Below are 15,952 nucleotides of genomic sequence, written 5' to 3' on the forward strand. Positions count from 1 at the left end.
TTGTTTTTTACAAAGATTAGTATAAGCTTTTTATTGAGGTGATAAAGGCTGTGTGCCTCCGAGGTGTGCCTTAGGAATTCTAGCCTAATGGGACATCTTTATAGATACCTTGAATGTATTTCTTTAGGGAATTCGCATTGTATGTTAAGATCAAGGGATGTTGTTTGTGTGTTTTAGGTGATTTTCTAATAAGTTTTATTATAATTGTATTTTGCATGCGAGGCTAGGAACCTCCCTCAACATATTATAGTTATATACATGCACAAAGGAACTTTGCACTATCAATTCTCGTGCACACATATTGCTTTTAGTTATGTCTAAGGTCACTTACAAATATTACAACACTTGTATAAATCAAGAGGACAAATATTTCTTTAGCTATTAGTGCTTTTCTTTAACTTGCTTTTCTTTATGAAGAGATTGGAAGGGCATATAACTAAATTTCCCAAAACCCTTCCCTTCCTTTGAAGATTAATTGTGTTTTCACCCTTCTTGTAAAAGTTTTGACCCCCTTGGAAGAGTACTGCAACCTTCAAATTCTAGCCCTACACTCGTGACACTCCAATAGTGTGTGCTCTTGGCACCGGCCTAGCATTCATTATAGTTATCCAAAGGGCCCCACGTCAAGGCCGAGATGTTCAAGGTTGTGCAACATAGTCACAAAATCTTTCAAACCACAATCAAGATCTCGTCACCAGTCTGTCTCAAAACTCCCCTTGCGGTATGAAAAGTGAGGCGCCAAAGCTACTTACTTGCCAATGCTCAAATTATGAATCCTTCTTAGAGGATCCCCCTTGTGCAAAGAGAGAAGAATACCTTCTTCTCGGAAGAGAAGCTTAATATTGCAGAAACTTAAAGTATGCGCTTCTCATTAGTAAGCAAGAAAATGGTCGATAATTTGACCCTTCTAATAAACAATTAAACGGTCCTCTTTGGGTTTATGACTTGCAAAGTGAAATTTTGTCCCTTGAGAAGACGCGCAAATGATATGATGTAATTAGTAAATTAATATCCAATTTCAAGTATACAATGTTTACATTAGTCTTTGTGCCGGCTTTACACCCTATCTACATTTGTTTTGTAAGACTTTCCAGCCTAACTACATTACTTTGACGTGGAACTACCAAAACTTCAGGCGCATGGCGTGTGACAGAGAGCTCACACGTGCAACCCCGTTCGCGTGAGGGAGGCAAGCAACGCTATCCTTGTATCTGCCAGCGACCTGAAGAGAGCCTCGATCTGATGTTGGAGTGTAGCTATGAAGGTTTGAAGCTCTTCCGCCCTCTTGCTGGTAGTGTCAGCAAGACGGCTGAGATCGTCCCTTACAGCTTGAGATCGTGCAGTACTGGGCTGTTCCAAAGTTTGTCTCAACATCTCATTGATCTGTGTAACAGAAAGATCTAGGATGTCGAGGTCGGGTAAGAGGGTAGATCCATGGGGCTTCTTGTGTACTCTCTCCAGCAGCTCTTTGTTGACTTTAGCTTGGAGTGCTAGAAGAGGAGTTGCCCACAATGGCCGGCCCGAAACGTGCAGAGGACCTAGTTGAGATCGGGGAGGATTCCCAGAAGGGAGCGCCGCTGCAAGCAGTTTGCAGACGAAGAGGGTAGCCATTTCCCCTCCATACAAAGCAGCGGGCAACGCAAAGGAGGAGGAGGAGCAGGTGGGCGTATTCTGTACATCCTCATCCGGGGCCCTGAGCTTGTCCCCCATTCTTCTAAGCATTGAGCTACAGGCTGCCAGCCGATGGTGTGTCCGCCGCAGGTGTGCGCGGCCAGGAGTAGCAGGCTCTCGCAGGTCTGCTCGCATCTGCTCTGCTGAGATCAGAGCATTTCTTGCTAGCAGCAACGCACCCCTTTCGGTTCTCAAACCTGGTTTGCAACGCAGGTAGCCGATGGCAAGCTGAACGGCTTTGACATAGCCGTGCACGCCACCCATCACATCCCTCACCACTTGGCACACATCAAGTAGCTTCACGCTGTCATCCATGTACTGCTGGATCAGCTTCATGTCTCGGACGGGCAGGGACGTTTGCAAGCATGGAGCGAGGGCCTGCACAGACGCCTGTGTGGAGAGCAGCATACCCACAGCACTGGAGAGCCAGCTCAGACCGAGGGACGACTTGGAGTCGCCAGCCTGTGTAAGAAGCTCCTGGAAGCAGTGTGCCAGATCAGCCTCGAATGCTTGCGAGGCAGATGCAGTCTCGGTGTAGACGCGGGACTGGCGCTTGTTACAGTGAAGGCGGCAAAGAAGGGAGGAGAGGAAAGACCTGGAAGCCATAGTACTGATGGTGCTGCTTACGGTCAGCCCAAGGAGGAGCAGACAGCAGCTGTTAGATCTATCTGCAATGACTGGCATTCAAATAGAGGGAGATGAGAAGGGAGCAGTAGTCGAGGAGACAGGGAGGGTGGCCATTATTTAATGAGCAAGGGTGGCCTCTCAGCAGACACAACGCAATGCGAGATGCTGGCACGTCTTCACTTTTGCCGACTGCCATCGCTCTCTCTGCGACTGCGGCAAATTCAATTACATCTTTCCTACTCAGAGATCATCCCGCATGACACAATGTTGATGCTCATGCTACCCTACTTGACGACAAAAGGTGTACGTCATGATGCATTTGATAAGCTTTCTTTCCACATGGAGACTTACGGATAAAGAAGAGTTCCACACGTGCACTCGTCCCGTCGGATATTCCGCTCATATTGGCCGTGACCGGATTGAAAATAGTAAGCATCATTACATTTTCGAAATGGACTCATAATGGAGTAGGAAGCTCTTATTTCTAACGGAGGTGCTAGCAATAAGAAGATTGAAAATCAAAGACATAATAGATCTGTTTTAGTGGCTCATTAAGACGATATAACGTGTATACATGGGGGATAAAACCAAGGATTTCCAATGCACTAATGTGCACATTTTCCCATGGATTCTTTCCTAATTGCAACCTCTAAGAAGCCTTAATTTTGCAAGCACGATGGAGACTTCATCCACTTGGTCAAGTTTCCTATTAGAGAAAATCATGGGAAAACACGTGCACTATAATAGTCATAAGCGTGATGGTACGATAGTTACCGAGGTGAGTTTCTCAAGCCCTATCTTTGAAAACTTTTAGTGATTTAGACATTTTTGCACATTTTGTTCTTGACTTTGACATAACTCGAGTCGGCCTTAGAAAGGGTATGTAAAGCGAATGGTTTCTCATATCTATACAAGTTGAGGTTGCAGGAAGAGAAACAAGTTGTTTTTCTTGGTGATGGTTTGGAGATGGATCCCACTAAGGTGGAGAGAATGGTAAAAAATAAGAGACCAATATCATGATATGAGTTTAGATAGGTTGTGGTGGTGAATGTATTTTCCTAAAAATAAAGACGACCTTGATGAATCTTTTGAATTCTCTATCTTTTATGTAACACTGCATAGTGTAATTTTGGTAAATTTATATCCATAAGTCACTCAAAACTAGTTAAATTTGGTAAATTCTCTTAATAATTATTTTTTGGTTAAATAGCATGGCATTCTCAAAGACCCCTCATAGTATCCATTGGGCTAAAGAAAGCACCTAATTGTTTTCAAGGTGGGTGACATTTCTACATTGCCTTCATCTACTTTTTTGAGCATTGTAAAAATATCATCGGATAAGATCAAGTATTATGCACAATTTGTTGAAATATATTGTGAATTTCTTACACTATTAAGTTTTACTTACACATAATCATCCATTCTCTTAGGAAGAAGAGGCCTTCATCACATTAAGATTCTACTTACATACAATCATTCATCTTGGATACAATCATCCATTAAGCTTCTGTTTAGATATAATCACCCATTGAGATTACACCATTAAGTTTCTACTTAGCTATAATGCTTTATTCTTTTGTGAATTCACCTTACACCATTAAGCTTCTACTTACACACAACCATCCACTCTTTTGGGAAGAAGTGAAAGTAAAAAACTACAAAAGATCTATACATGAAGAGCAAGTTTCAAATACACATGTTCAAATAGAAGAGACTTGATATTTGCTTCTTATAAGATGGTTGAATGTGAAGATGTGGAAGCCTACATTGATAGAGATACCTTAGTAAACCTATAAACTGGACTGCACACTTTGATGGCACACGTAAGAAAATATCAAAAATGAAGAGCAAAGCTTATCATATGATCATTGTCGGAAAGATGCAATGTGAATGGAAACTAAGACTCATCATCATAGTCAAGGTCCCTCATTCTCGGAGGGTACTCCTATCTCATGTGCTTCTTGTGGCATACTTTGTAATGGTCTTAGGCCATTGTTACTAGAGAATGGGATTTGGATGACATGCAAGTGAGGCATACATCTATCCCATGATGCATGGAGACTATCAGTGACGTCACCTATAATTGCACAAAACAAGCAAGTACGTGGCAATAAAATCTCATAGAGTGATAGGGCTAAGGCATCATAACATTCCATCCTCCATTTGTCACCCTCTTGCTCTAGATAGTCTTTACTTGACCGGTCTACCAACATAATAGAGAACACTCTGATCATCATGCCCTTATGTAGTCACTCCTACAAGGAATAGAGATTACCGAATGGAGAACACTCTCATCATCATGCCACTGTGGGGTCACTCCTACAAGGAATTAAAGGAGTCTCGTCTCATACTTTCTAAAGTAGGTTCTATATTTCCAACAAAGGTGGGACGCAACTATGAACATGCAATGCTCACAATCATGAGATGGCTCAAGGGGGTGGAATTGTAAACAAAATAGGTGTTAACCTATGACGGACATTGAGACATATTATGTTTTACGTCATTAATTTAAATATTCTAAGTCATAGGCCGGGCTTGTCGGCACCATATGTTAAGGATGAAGGGATTGGGTGATCGTCGACGATGAGAGGCGCACCTTGAATATTAGTAGGATAAGGGTTAGGATCGGCTGGCCATGTATGGGCGCCCAAGTGTGAACGGCCAAGTCACCTATAAGAGTCAAATGTAACCCTAAAATCTTCATTCTCATGTGTTGTGAATACAAGAGTGCTCTTGCCTTATCTCTTTGGTTTCCTTCTCCTGCGTGTGTGAGAGAGAGAGAGAGAGAGTGAGAGAGCGATCGAGCACTATGTAGCGGCACGGCGGCGAAGAGGCGGTAGAGCGGCGACGGCGGCTCCTTCTTCACGGCTGCGACGCGGGAATCCTTCACGGCGGCGACGGTTGAGCGGTGAGTGACACACCTTTTGCATTCTGTTTGAGCTTCCTTCCCTGGTTGTATGCTTGCAGCCATTCGTGGCTTGCATACGGTGTCCGGCAAAAGCGCACATTTTTGGCGCCGCTGTCGGGGAGTTGCCCTGCACCAAGCTCCAGTTTGCAGCTCGGGCTGCTGCGTGAAGTTTAATTTACACTGTAGGAAAGGCGTCTGTGTTGCTGTTGAGGTGTTTCTGTGGTTTTCAATCTCTGTTTCTGCAATTTGTCTTCTGCATTTCTGTTTCTTTTGTTATTTTTCCGCTCCGTGTGTGGGCGTGCATTTTGTTATCTGGTTTTCTACGTGTGAGGGGGATTTTTGAATCCCTAGACCTGTGCTGTGTGCGAAGTGCGCCGCGGCCAAGGCTGAAACCCAGAAAGAAACCCTAGAAAACTTTTCAAAAAAATAAAAAATAAAAAATAAAAATTCTAAAAAATAAAAAATAAAAAATTAAATTTTATTTTTAAAGAAAAAACCAAAGGTGTGGAGAGGAAAGATTTTTTAATTGGAGAAAATTTTTTTGAAAAGAAAGAACCCCACGACCCACGGCCCTGGCCTCGGTCTCGGTCTCGGTCTTTTGATATATATGTATAGGAGAGTGAGCCTCCATAGCTTTCTTTCAAGTGAGAGCTTATGGGAAGTTGTGCCCTATATGTAGCCCACTCCCCAAGGAGTAAAGTGAGCATGTGGGATGAAGCCCTCACCCTTTCCTCCACAAGCAAATAGGCTTTTGCCCCTTCCCCCATAGGGAAACGGACTGTTTTGAGGACCACAAGAGCTCTGGATAGGCGAACACGGTGCTGTAAAGCACACTAGGACCCTTTGAACGATACGCTCATTTCGAGCTATCACACACCCTAGTCCAAGTTCGACCGTAAGTAAGGGGGTCAAAAACGAGTTAAAAACAATCTAAAAACAAGTAAAAACGGGGTGCGAAACACCTAAGAAACCACTTGTGTGAGTTTCAAGGGTAGTCACCAACGCACATAGGGTACCCATGTCACATGCATCTACGTTCTGGTCGGGTGCTAGAGCCTGAACAACTAGAAAGCGTTTCAGTCTACGCAGGCTCACACCATCCCTCCACGTTGGCATCTTGGCCTTCGGCTGGAACCCAAGGGAGTGCAACCCAAGATCCACGAATAATGGATAGTGACTCGTCCTCTGACTCAGAAGCCATGGAAGGGCACCCTACCAAGAACCCTCAGGAGACAAGCCAAAACATGCCAGTGTGGGCCCCACAACCCGGATCTAGCATGTTTAGTCGTCTAATAGAGACCTTTAGTAGAGCTACACGCTCTGAACATGCGACAAGCGAAGTAAATGAGGAAGGAGGGGTAGTGGATTCGCCATTCACATCTTATGTAGACCCTACCCTCCCAAAGAGTGTCCATGTGGATATTCTACCCACTTCGTTTAATGAGGGCCCTACTGAGCTACCACATTCCGATGCTCTTCCTAAAGTAGAGGTCCCTAGAAGCCAACCCATAAGAAGTGACATTGCGTCCACTTCAAGAGAACCGTTTGGCACACCAAGTCTGGATGGGATATTTCTCAATAAAAATTGGGAATATGATCTACACACAGAGACTCTAACAGACCTATACACGGGTTACACATACCATGTGGGTTGGTTAGAAGTCCTATGATCTACATCTAGCGCCACTAATCTAGAAGAGCAACAGCAAATGATATGTGAGGTTATTCATAGAATTATCCAAATTGAGAGGCAAAATAGGGAAGTGAACCTAGTTTCCACTGGCCCTATGAGGTTTTTGGATACGGGCAAGGCCAAACAACCAACCCTAGCACAATTGGAGACTCCCTCGGTGAGTCCCATAGACCCTTCGTATGTTGTTTCGCTTGGAGTCTCAATGCAGGTTGAGCCCACGAGCAGTAACTTTAGCTTTCCAACCTTGGCTCAACTTTCCATTAAGGAATCCACAATGCCTACCCCAATGATGAGCATGACAGAAAGCGCACCTGTTATCACTGTAGTTAGTACAACACCGCTACCTAGTGGAACAGTACATACAACAGTGCATGCTGGTGCCTATCAACCATATGTACCTATCGCTACTCATGCTCATGTAGCTCCTACGCCTCTTAGTATGCCAATGGCGTATGCTCCACGACCGCCTTATCACAACCCTTATCCAAGAGGAGCTAGGCCTAGCCACATATTATATCCTACGTCATTTGCCAACATACTCAGACCAACGCCAACTCCTATCAGCCAAGCTATCCCAGAAGTGCCTCCACCAGCTATGCCTCCTCACTTAGGTGATCTCGCAGTGTTTGCTCAGACGATCGGACGATCCATTGCGGAAAACATGTGGGGCATGCCGGCGGAGAGAGAGCCTAGAAGCAAGGCAGTACAAGTGGCTAAGCTCACTCAAAACTTCAGTGGTAACGAGGATGTTAGGAAGCACATTGAAGTCTTTGAACACGTGGGTGATTCCTTGGAAGAGCACAATGAGCTGCATAAGTGTAAAGCCTTAGGCTTCACCTTGAGTGGGAAGGCCGGAGATTGGTATCGAACCTTAAGAGTTGAAGAGCGCACTCACTACCCCACTCTCAAGAGATTGTTCTTGAAAGAATACATACGCGAGGGTGTGCTTTGGGGGGTAGCATCTCAACTCCAAAAAGCTGAACGCGAGGAAGGGGAGTCAGTGAGAGACTTTACAAGTCGATTGAAGCATCTAAATTCTCGCTGCACTCCCGATCAACGCTTCAATAATAACCAACTGCTCGATAGATTCATCCAAGGATTGCGCCACGAGGACATATACAATGGCCTAGTCATTAGAGGTCTTACAACGTGGGAAGCAGTCACTGCCAATGCAATCCAGTGAGAAGACAACTTGATGATTGCAGGTAAAAAGGTGTCTTCGGAGACAAAATCGCAAGTATCTGGGCACGAGCCAATGACGGTAAAACCTATTGCCAAGGAACCCAAGATATCTGAAATGTCTGTGACCAACCTTTCTAAGGCTCTCCAAGAATACTTTAGGGGTAATCGAGCTCCTCAAAATAGCCATATGTACCCAAGGAGAGAGCAACAATGGTGTTCGGTGTGCTTAGGACCACATAGCACGAGTGAATGTCCCACATTCAGAGTTAAATTCAATGGGAATTGCAATGCATGTGGTAAGTACGGCCATCAATCTAAGGATTGCCTAGTACTTAAGCGAATGTTGACGAATCAGGCACCACTAGCCTGGTCAAATACACCTCAAGTACCCGCGCTAATGCCTGCACAACCTGTCGAGCAACCGTCATCACAGCACATAGTTCCAAGGAATCCGAATGTAGTCCAGTCTGTGCCGTTACCACCGCCAGTGCTAGGACCACAACCTCCACACCCAAGGATTACCCCAATAAACCAGATGGGTTGTGAGTCACATAGTGCGTGTGGGGATTACGAAGAGGAGATAGACCCCACTGCTCCATACGGGATTGATACGTTTGAAATGACTCCCTAGTACTACATGGAGGATCATTTCGAGCAAGTCAAGCCTGTATATCAAGCGGCTGCTCTCGCCACAAGAGGGCAAAACCTTAATACCTTGGCGAGGAGACCACCTCTTCAATGCTACGATTGTGGTGGACCGCATCGTGTAGCGGAGTGCCCTAATAGGCTACAGAAGATCTCTACTCAAATGCAACCAAATCAAGGGAGCACATCGGGAATGCCGGTACTTACATGTAATCGTTGTGGCATAGATCATTTGATCGCTCAATGTCCACATAATCCTAATGCACCCAAGATTACGCCATTGAATTTGGTTGAGGTCACCAACCAAGCACGAGGAACCACACTCGTTGTACCCACGAATATAGTTACACAGTCAATGCTTCAAAATCAAAACTACATTCTTGAAGAGAGGGATACTGCATCAATCGCTCAGGCAAAGAAAAAGAAAACACGACGGAAGAGATCGCTTAGTGCCACGAGCTCCAAGCCTAGTTCAAAGACTAACATAGGGACAGGAGACGACCCCGTGTATATGAATGATCCTGAAGATGATTCCGATTCAATAGAAACCATGGGGACCAAAGCCACTACCTTAAGGGAGGAACCCACTCGGGAGCTCAATGAAGGAGAATCAAGCGAGTACATAAATAAGGGAAAACAGAAGGAAACTTCCTCGGCCCCACAACCAAGTCAGTTAGTGCCCTCTCGACCACCCAAACTGACTGAGACTCCCCAAGACAAGCCACGTGGGCCAAAAACCCTTAAGAAAAAGCTTGGAACTTACCCAAACCCAGTTGAGGAGATTGAACAAGTGCAACACTTAAGGGGTTTGGTGGAAGAAACACAAAGAGAACTGGAGCCAAATCCGAGAAAAATCAAAATTCCAGACACAGTGTTTTCTACGCAAGTTCAGCCTCACAGGAACCATAAACCGTTAGCTATACCTAGTATCATTCGGGAAGAAAGTGAGGATAGGACGTCCAGAAGTGGGCAAACACCCTTCTTGTTGGAAAGAATGTTTAGTGATGAGGGAATGCCTGACCCCATTGAAGAGGAAGTGATTCCATCTTCACCAGCAAGGGGCGATGTCTCAAAAAGTACCGTTGAATGTGTCTAAGCTAATGGATTTCATGTCCTCTGAAATCAGAACCACGATCATATCCAAATTATACGGAGATCCTGAGCTATTCTTAGCTCTTCGGGCATTTCTCAATGGAGAACTAAAGGCGGGGCTACCACAATTTGCAAATATGGATAGAGCCGACACGCTTCAAGATGGAGAGGAACATTGGGATCTACAACCCAACCTAGATGAAAACTCGGTCGTGGAAATACCTGTGAACAAGTTGGGACAGTACTTTGAAGGGGATGAATCTAATGCAACCCTCCCCATTACTACCAAGGGGTTAACTCTAAAGGGAATCCTTGATGGTGGTGCTGGCGTGAGCATTGTGACTAAAAACTGTTGGGAATCTATGGGAAGACCTCACCTCGAAGTCACAAACATAGTGGTTAAGATGGCAAACGGAACCATAGCTAAACCTGTTGGAATGTTAAGGGACCTTAAGATCAAGGTTCTGGGATACAAGGTAAAACATACCTTCATTGTAATGGATTTCTCCAAGCATCCTATGTCATATCAAATGATCTTAGGACGTCCTTTCATGAGGGAAGCACAAATGGTGCATGACTGGTCGAAAAACCATGTCTATCTACAATTCCAGGACTCTATCATTCGAGTTGATCTTGAGAATGGTCGTGCGCATCCTTTAGGAAGCAAGGTTATCATCGATAATCGATCGGATACCACTGTTCACTCCGCCCCATTAAGGTATTACTATACATGCAAAAAAGAGACTGATGATGGGAAAGATTCTCCTTATATGGATGTCCTACCAGGTATGACTGAGTCGGATAACGTGGATTAGGTACACCTAGCGGCAACCATAAACACATGGGAAAATAGAGGTACAAGTTGGGTAACACCTGAGGGGCAAGATATGCCACCATTAGTGCCAATAAACATGATAGGTGTTATGCACTTCACTCCTGATGGCGAGAACGTGGCAAACTCCACCGACACTGAAAGTAGCGAAGACTCTGACCAATGCAACTCTGAGTATGATTCTCAAGAAGAAACTGACCCTGAGCCTGATGGGAAAAATGAATCAAATATTCACCCAAATGTGGAAGCAAGGTGCTCAAGGCCTAGGACAGTGGCCTCCTTCAGTTCATCCAAAAGTGAAGATCGACCAAGTGAGTCCGAATCTGATAGAAACAAAAATCAAAAACTTGGTAAGAAGAAAACGAGACATAAGCGCCAACGCTATCGAGCTAATGTATGAACTGCAATAAATAAGGAGAGATCCACTGCAGAATGGCTTAGTTATGTAGGAGCGGATAATTGGGGAAAATACCTCCAAAGTGTCATGTGGTGTATTCTGCAACCTCATGACGTCGCCCAATTAGAAATCGAAGAGAAGCCAAAACTAAGTCGTACTGCAAGAAGGCGGCAAAACCAAGAGTTGGCTCAACAACAAAAGGAAGCGGAATTGAAAGAAAAAAGCCTGGCACAACAAGAACCAGTAGACTTACACCCTGCACCCGAGCATTTCAAATCATTCACCCACAAGGGAACGTAAAGTAGTCTACACAAAAGCCCAACGAACGCCTACCAATGGGAGTAGCGGTGTCTACGATGGCCCTGCGGTAGTTAAGGAGATAGACTTAGCAGATCCGGGTGAGGAGTCTAAACCAATTTTTATTGCTCAAGACCTCACCAAGGCGGAAGAAGCTGCACTTACGAAGCTTCTTAAAGAATTCAAGGACATATTTGCTTGGACATATCATGATATGAAGGGTGTTCCACCCTCGGTGGTGCAACACACGATTCCAATGATTAGCACTGCTAAACCAGTCCAGCAATGTCCCTACCCAATGAATCCTAAGTACGCAAAGATTGTACAAGAGGAAATTGAAAAGCTTGTAAAATGTGGATTCATATACCCTATTGAGCACTCAGAATGGGTTTCTCCGATAGTCATCGTACCAAAGAAGAATGGGAAACTCAGAGTGTGCGTTGATCTCAAAAAGGTTAATGCAGCCACCAGAAGGGATCATTACCCCTTGCCATATTCTGAACATGTGCTTGAAAGAGTGGCAGGCAAGGAGGCATATAGCTTTTTAGATGGGTACTCGGGTTACAATCAGATCACAATTGCAGTCGAGGACCAAGCTAAAACAGTATTTATCACGGAGTTTGGAGTGTTTGCCTTTCGTGTCATGGCTTTTGTCTTGACCAATGCACCTGCAACATTCCAATGATTGATAAACACGGCCTTTAAGGAATATCTAAGGGACTTCTGTGAAGCTTTCTTAGATGATCTTTGTGTTCATTCCTCTTGGGACGAGCACTTGATGTGTTTACGAAAAATATTTGAAAGTTGTAGATTATATCGCATCTCATTGAATCCTTTCAAATGCCAATTTTGGGTTAAACATGGAGTTATCTTAGGGCATATAGTGTCCAAAAATGGGATTTCCACTGATGAGAGTAAAATCAAGGTCATTCTGGAACTGCCACCACCCACCAACTACAAGGGAGTCCAACGCTTTATGGGCCATGTTGGTTATTATCGAAGGTTTATTCTATTCTTCCCCGAGATAGCTCGACCATTGTATAAGCTTCTCATCAAGTTTATTTGGACCGAAGAATGTGACCGTGCCTATGATCTATTAAAGAAGGCCTTGGCGAGTGCTCCAATCTTGAGAAAGCCTAACTGGGATTTACTCTTCCATGTGCATATTGATGCATCAAACTTTGCTATTAGGTGTGTGTTAACTCAACCTGGAGAACACAAGCTAGACTACCCCATTAGCTTTGCTAGTCGCCAGTTGAACGATGCTGAGATGAACTACACCACTACTACGGAGCGCAATGATATATGCAGTAAGGAAATTTCGTTATTACCTCCTTGCCACCAAGTTTGTTTTCTATGTAGATCATCAAGCATTGTTGTATCTGGTAAACAAACCATGCTCCACAGGAAGAAACACACGATGGCTATTGATTCTTCTTGAGTTTGATTTCACTGTTGTTGTGAGACCTGGCAAAAAACATATTATGGCTGATCATTTGTCTCGCATATCTAATGGTGAGGCTCCTACGGGGGTTGATGATGACTTACCGAACACTTCCCTGTTCATGGTGGAGACAATGCCTGAATGGAGTGAGAAGATTGTTAACTTTTTGGTTAATGGCTTTCCACCCAAGGAGCTTCCTAAAGATCTAGCTCGAAAGCTAATCAAAGAATGCGAACCCTATTGCCTGATAGCCGGGACTCTTTATAAAAGAGGAAAGGATGATGTTCTTAGGCGTTGTGCCCGAGAGGATGAGTATCTATACATTTTGCAAGAGGCACATATGGGTGTAGCCGGTGGTTACTTCTCAGGAGACTTAACTGCGTGAAAGATCTTACAATCAGGGTATTGGTGGCCCACTATGTTCCAAGATGCATCACTCTTTGTGAAGGGTTGCGATGAATGCCAACGATATAAGAAACCCCAGAGGAAAGATCAGATGCCCCTATATCCGATCAAAGTAAACCAACCATTTGAAAAGTGGGGTTTAGACTTTGTAGGTCCAATTAGTTCAGCGGCCCGAAACACACAATCTCGCTATATTATTGTGGCCACTGACTATATGACCAAATGGGCAGAAGCGAAAGCGACACGTAAGGCAGATGCGAGGACAACAGCCAAGTTCCTCTTTGAAAATATAATCACATGATTCGGTTGTCCTTTTAAACTTGTGAGCGACAATGGTATGCATTTTATAAATGAAGTGATTAAGGAGCTCACAACAAATTTCATGACATCCCATCATAAATCTACTCCTTACTATCCGCAAGCGAATGGCCAAGCCGAGAGTACCAACAAGACTTTAATCTCTATTTTAACAAAGACAGTTGAAGCTCATCGCACGGATTGGGATCTAAAGCTTACGACAGCTTTATGGGCCTATCATACTGCGTACAAAGTGGCTATTAATTGCACACCATTCAAAATGGTATATGGCCAAGAAGCAGTCATGCCGTGGGAATTTGTCATTCCTAGTCTTCGTGTTGCTACTCAAGAGGGTTGGGATGGTAATCCCTTAGTGGAGCGTCTATATATCCTTGAGCGGCTAAACGAAGAAAGACAATTGGCTGTATACAATGCCCTTGTGGAGAAGGATAGAAGGAAAAAATGGTTTGATCGCCATCTAAAGGACAAGGACATCAAGGTTGGGGATAAAGTCCTGATGTATGGAGTGCGAAACGAAAAGAAGAAGCTCAAATATGCTGGTAAGGGACCATATAGAGTATGTGAAATTACCCACAAGGTACCATCAGAGTGGAGACTCTCGACGGAGTTGAAATCATTGGATTCCTTAATGGGAGTAAATTCAAAAGATACTATGACCCCCTGAGCCAGGAGGAGTTACATGCAATCCATCAAAAGAAGGCAGCTAAAGAACAAGCTGAGCTTAAAAAGATACAAGCGAGAGTCGAAGCCAAAGAACGTCAACAGCGTGCTAGGCGACAACGAGAAGCCAACTTGGGAATTACGCAAGTATTTTTCGAGGAAGCAGAGGAGAATGCACTGGAATTTGACCCACCTCTAAGATACCCAATTGAGTTACAGAGTCCTTACGAGGAGGTGCTGTATAATGCATTATTGGACATAGGAGCTCAACATAATTTGCTATCATATGGCATGTGGTGTCAACTGGGAAAACCACCTTTAACCAAGAGTTCTATCCAAGTTCAAGGAATCAACAAGAAGAAAACCCCTGTCTCAGGAATTCTGCACACTCCGGTTGCTTATGACAAGGGAACCATAATTCAAAGCCTTTTGGTTATGCCTGCTGGTACCATGGAAGGGGCTGTAATCTTAGGGTACAAATGGATGATGGCCACCAAGTGCAATATCAATTGGGGAACCAGACAAGTCACAACGCAAGAACCAACACTAGGTCTGACCGCTCAAAATCCCGCACCTAAGTCATCCACTCAAATATTAGATAATGAAAAATCACAAAGTCCAGTGGCAAAACCATCTTTGATTGTTTGCCACCCCTCTAACGCTTCAACGCCAAGAGTGGAAACAGGCAAGGTGCTCCCTAAAGCTTCGCTTACTATGCCAAAGAGTACATACAAATGGGTCCATAAAGCTTCGTTAACAGCTACTTCCCCTGCTCAATCTCGTTCAGCCACCAAGAAGCCTCGTAAAAGGAAAGCAACTACCCACCCGAGAAAGGGCAATGTAACATCGTGATGGATCCCTAAAAAATTATTAGTAGCCCAAGGGTACTACGAGGTTTGGGTCCCTAAACATAAGTTGAATCCCTCTACATCACCTGTAAAACCTTGCAAACCAATTGTTGCCACCCCAAGGATAATTCAAGACCGTGGTAAGGGAAAGGTAATAGAGTGCTCCGCACCACTTCTTCCAGAGTTAGTTTGGATTCCTAAACGATATCAATCATTACCACCTAGCTCAGGAAGGGGGGAGCCACATGAAGCTTCTAGCTCCTCATGCCAGGCACACACTCATATAGAAGTTTCTACATGCTCTACACCTACTCTTGTCAACACCCAACAAAAAACCGATGAGTCTACGTCTCCCCTTGTAATAGTATCGTCGGAAACTATTTCCTCCATTCATCAATGGGAGCGTACACTACCATCTCTACAATTGGATGTGGCCACAAGGGTCATAAAAAGCTATCTGTCCACATCACAACCTATGACCCGCTAGACAAATTGGTTCCAAGAGGCTGCAACATCATTGCAAATAATATAATCTACCCAAGGAAAGGGGGAGCATGTACTCACGCTCGACATTCTAATGCTTCCTCCTTAACCTTCTCCCCTGACCATGTAATTGCCAAATTCAAGGGGATGTATATATATAGCTTCATACATTTTTTTTTTAAAAAAAACAAAGAAAAGAAAAACAAAAAATAGTAAAAAGAGCAAGAGCACAAAAACAAGAGAAATATCTGTATACAATCAAGAACTAGATGGACCTGTCATAAACCTACTGATGCTATATCTATGTTTGCAGATATGGCAGATGCCCGATCATCATACACTTCATCCACTCCTACCTTTGGTGAGAGGTATCATCTGTACCTTTCTCAGATATTCCACATGTGCTATCCTGTAATTGAAACTGAATGGGATCATATAGATGTACTAGCC

At 44.1% G+C, this 15,952-nt stretch overlaps 1 protein-coding gene across 1 annotated transcript; it reads right to left on the bottom strand.

Moving 5' to 3' along the window:
- Positions 1-1,158: 1,158 nt before the first annotated feature.
- On the bottom strand, positions 1,159-2,277 carry LOC147617117 (protein BPS1, chloroplastic-like). Its single transcript, XM_086776435.1, has one exon. It carries the CDS (start codon positions 2,275-2,277, stop codon positions 1,159-1,161), a length of 1,119 nt encoding a protein of 372 aa, XP_086632561.1.
- Positions 2,278-15,952: the final 13,675 nt, after the last annotated feature.

This window comes from Cibotium barometz, chromosome 37, assembly GCF_041138505.1.
Source record: "Cibotium barometz isolate CiBa-2024 chromosome 37, ASM4113850v1, whole genome shotgun sequence".
Lineage (NCBI taxonomy): Eukaryota > Viridiplantae > Streptophyta > Polypodiopsida > Cyatheales > Cibotiaceae > Cibotium > Cibotium barometz.

Coding starts and splice junctions, on each gene's coding strand:
- LOC147617117 (XM_086776435.1), bottom strand. CDS start 2,277: ATGGCTTCCAGGTCTTTCCTCTCCTCCCTTCTTTGCCGCCTTCACTGT.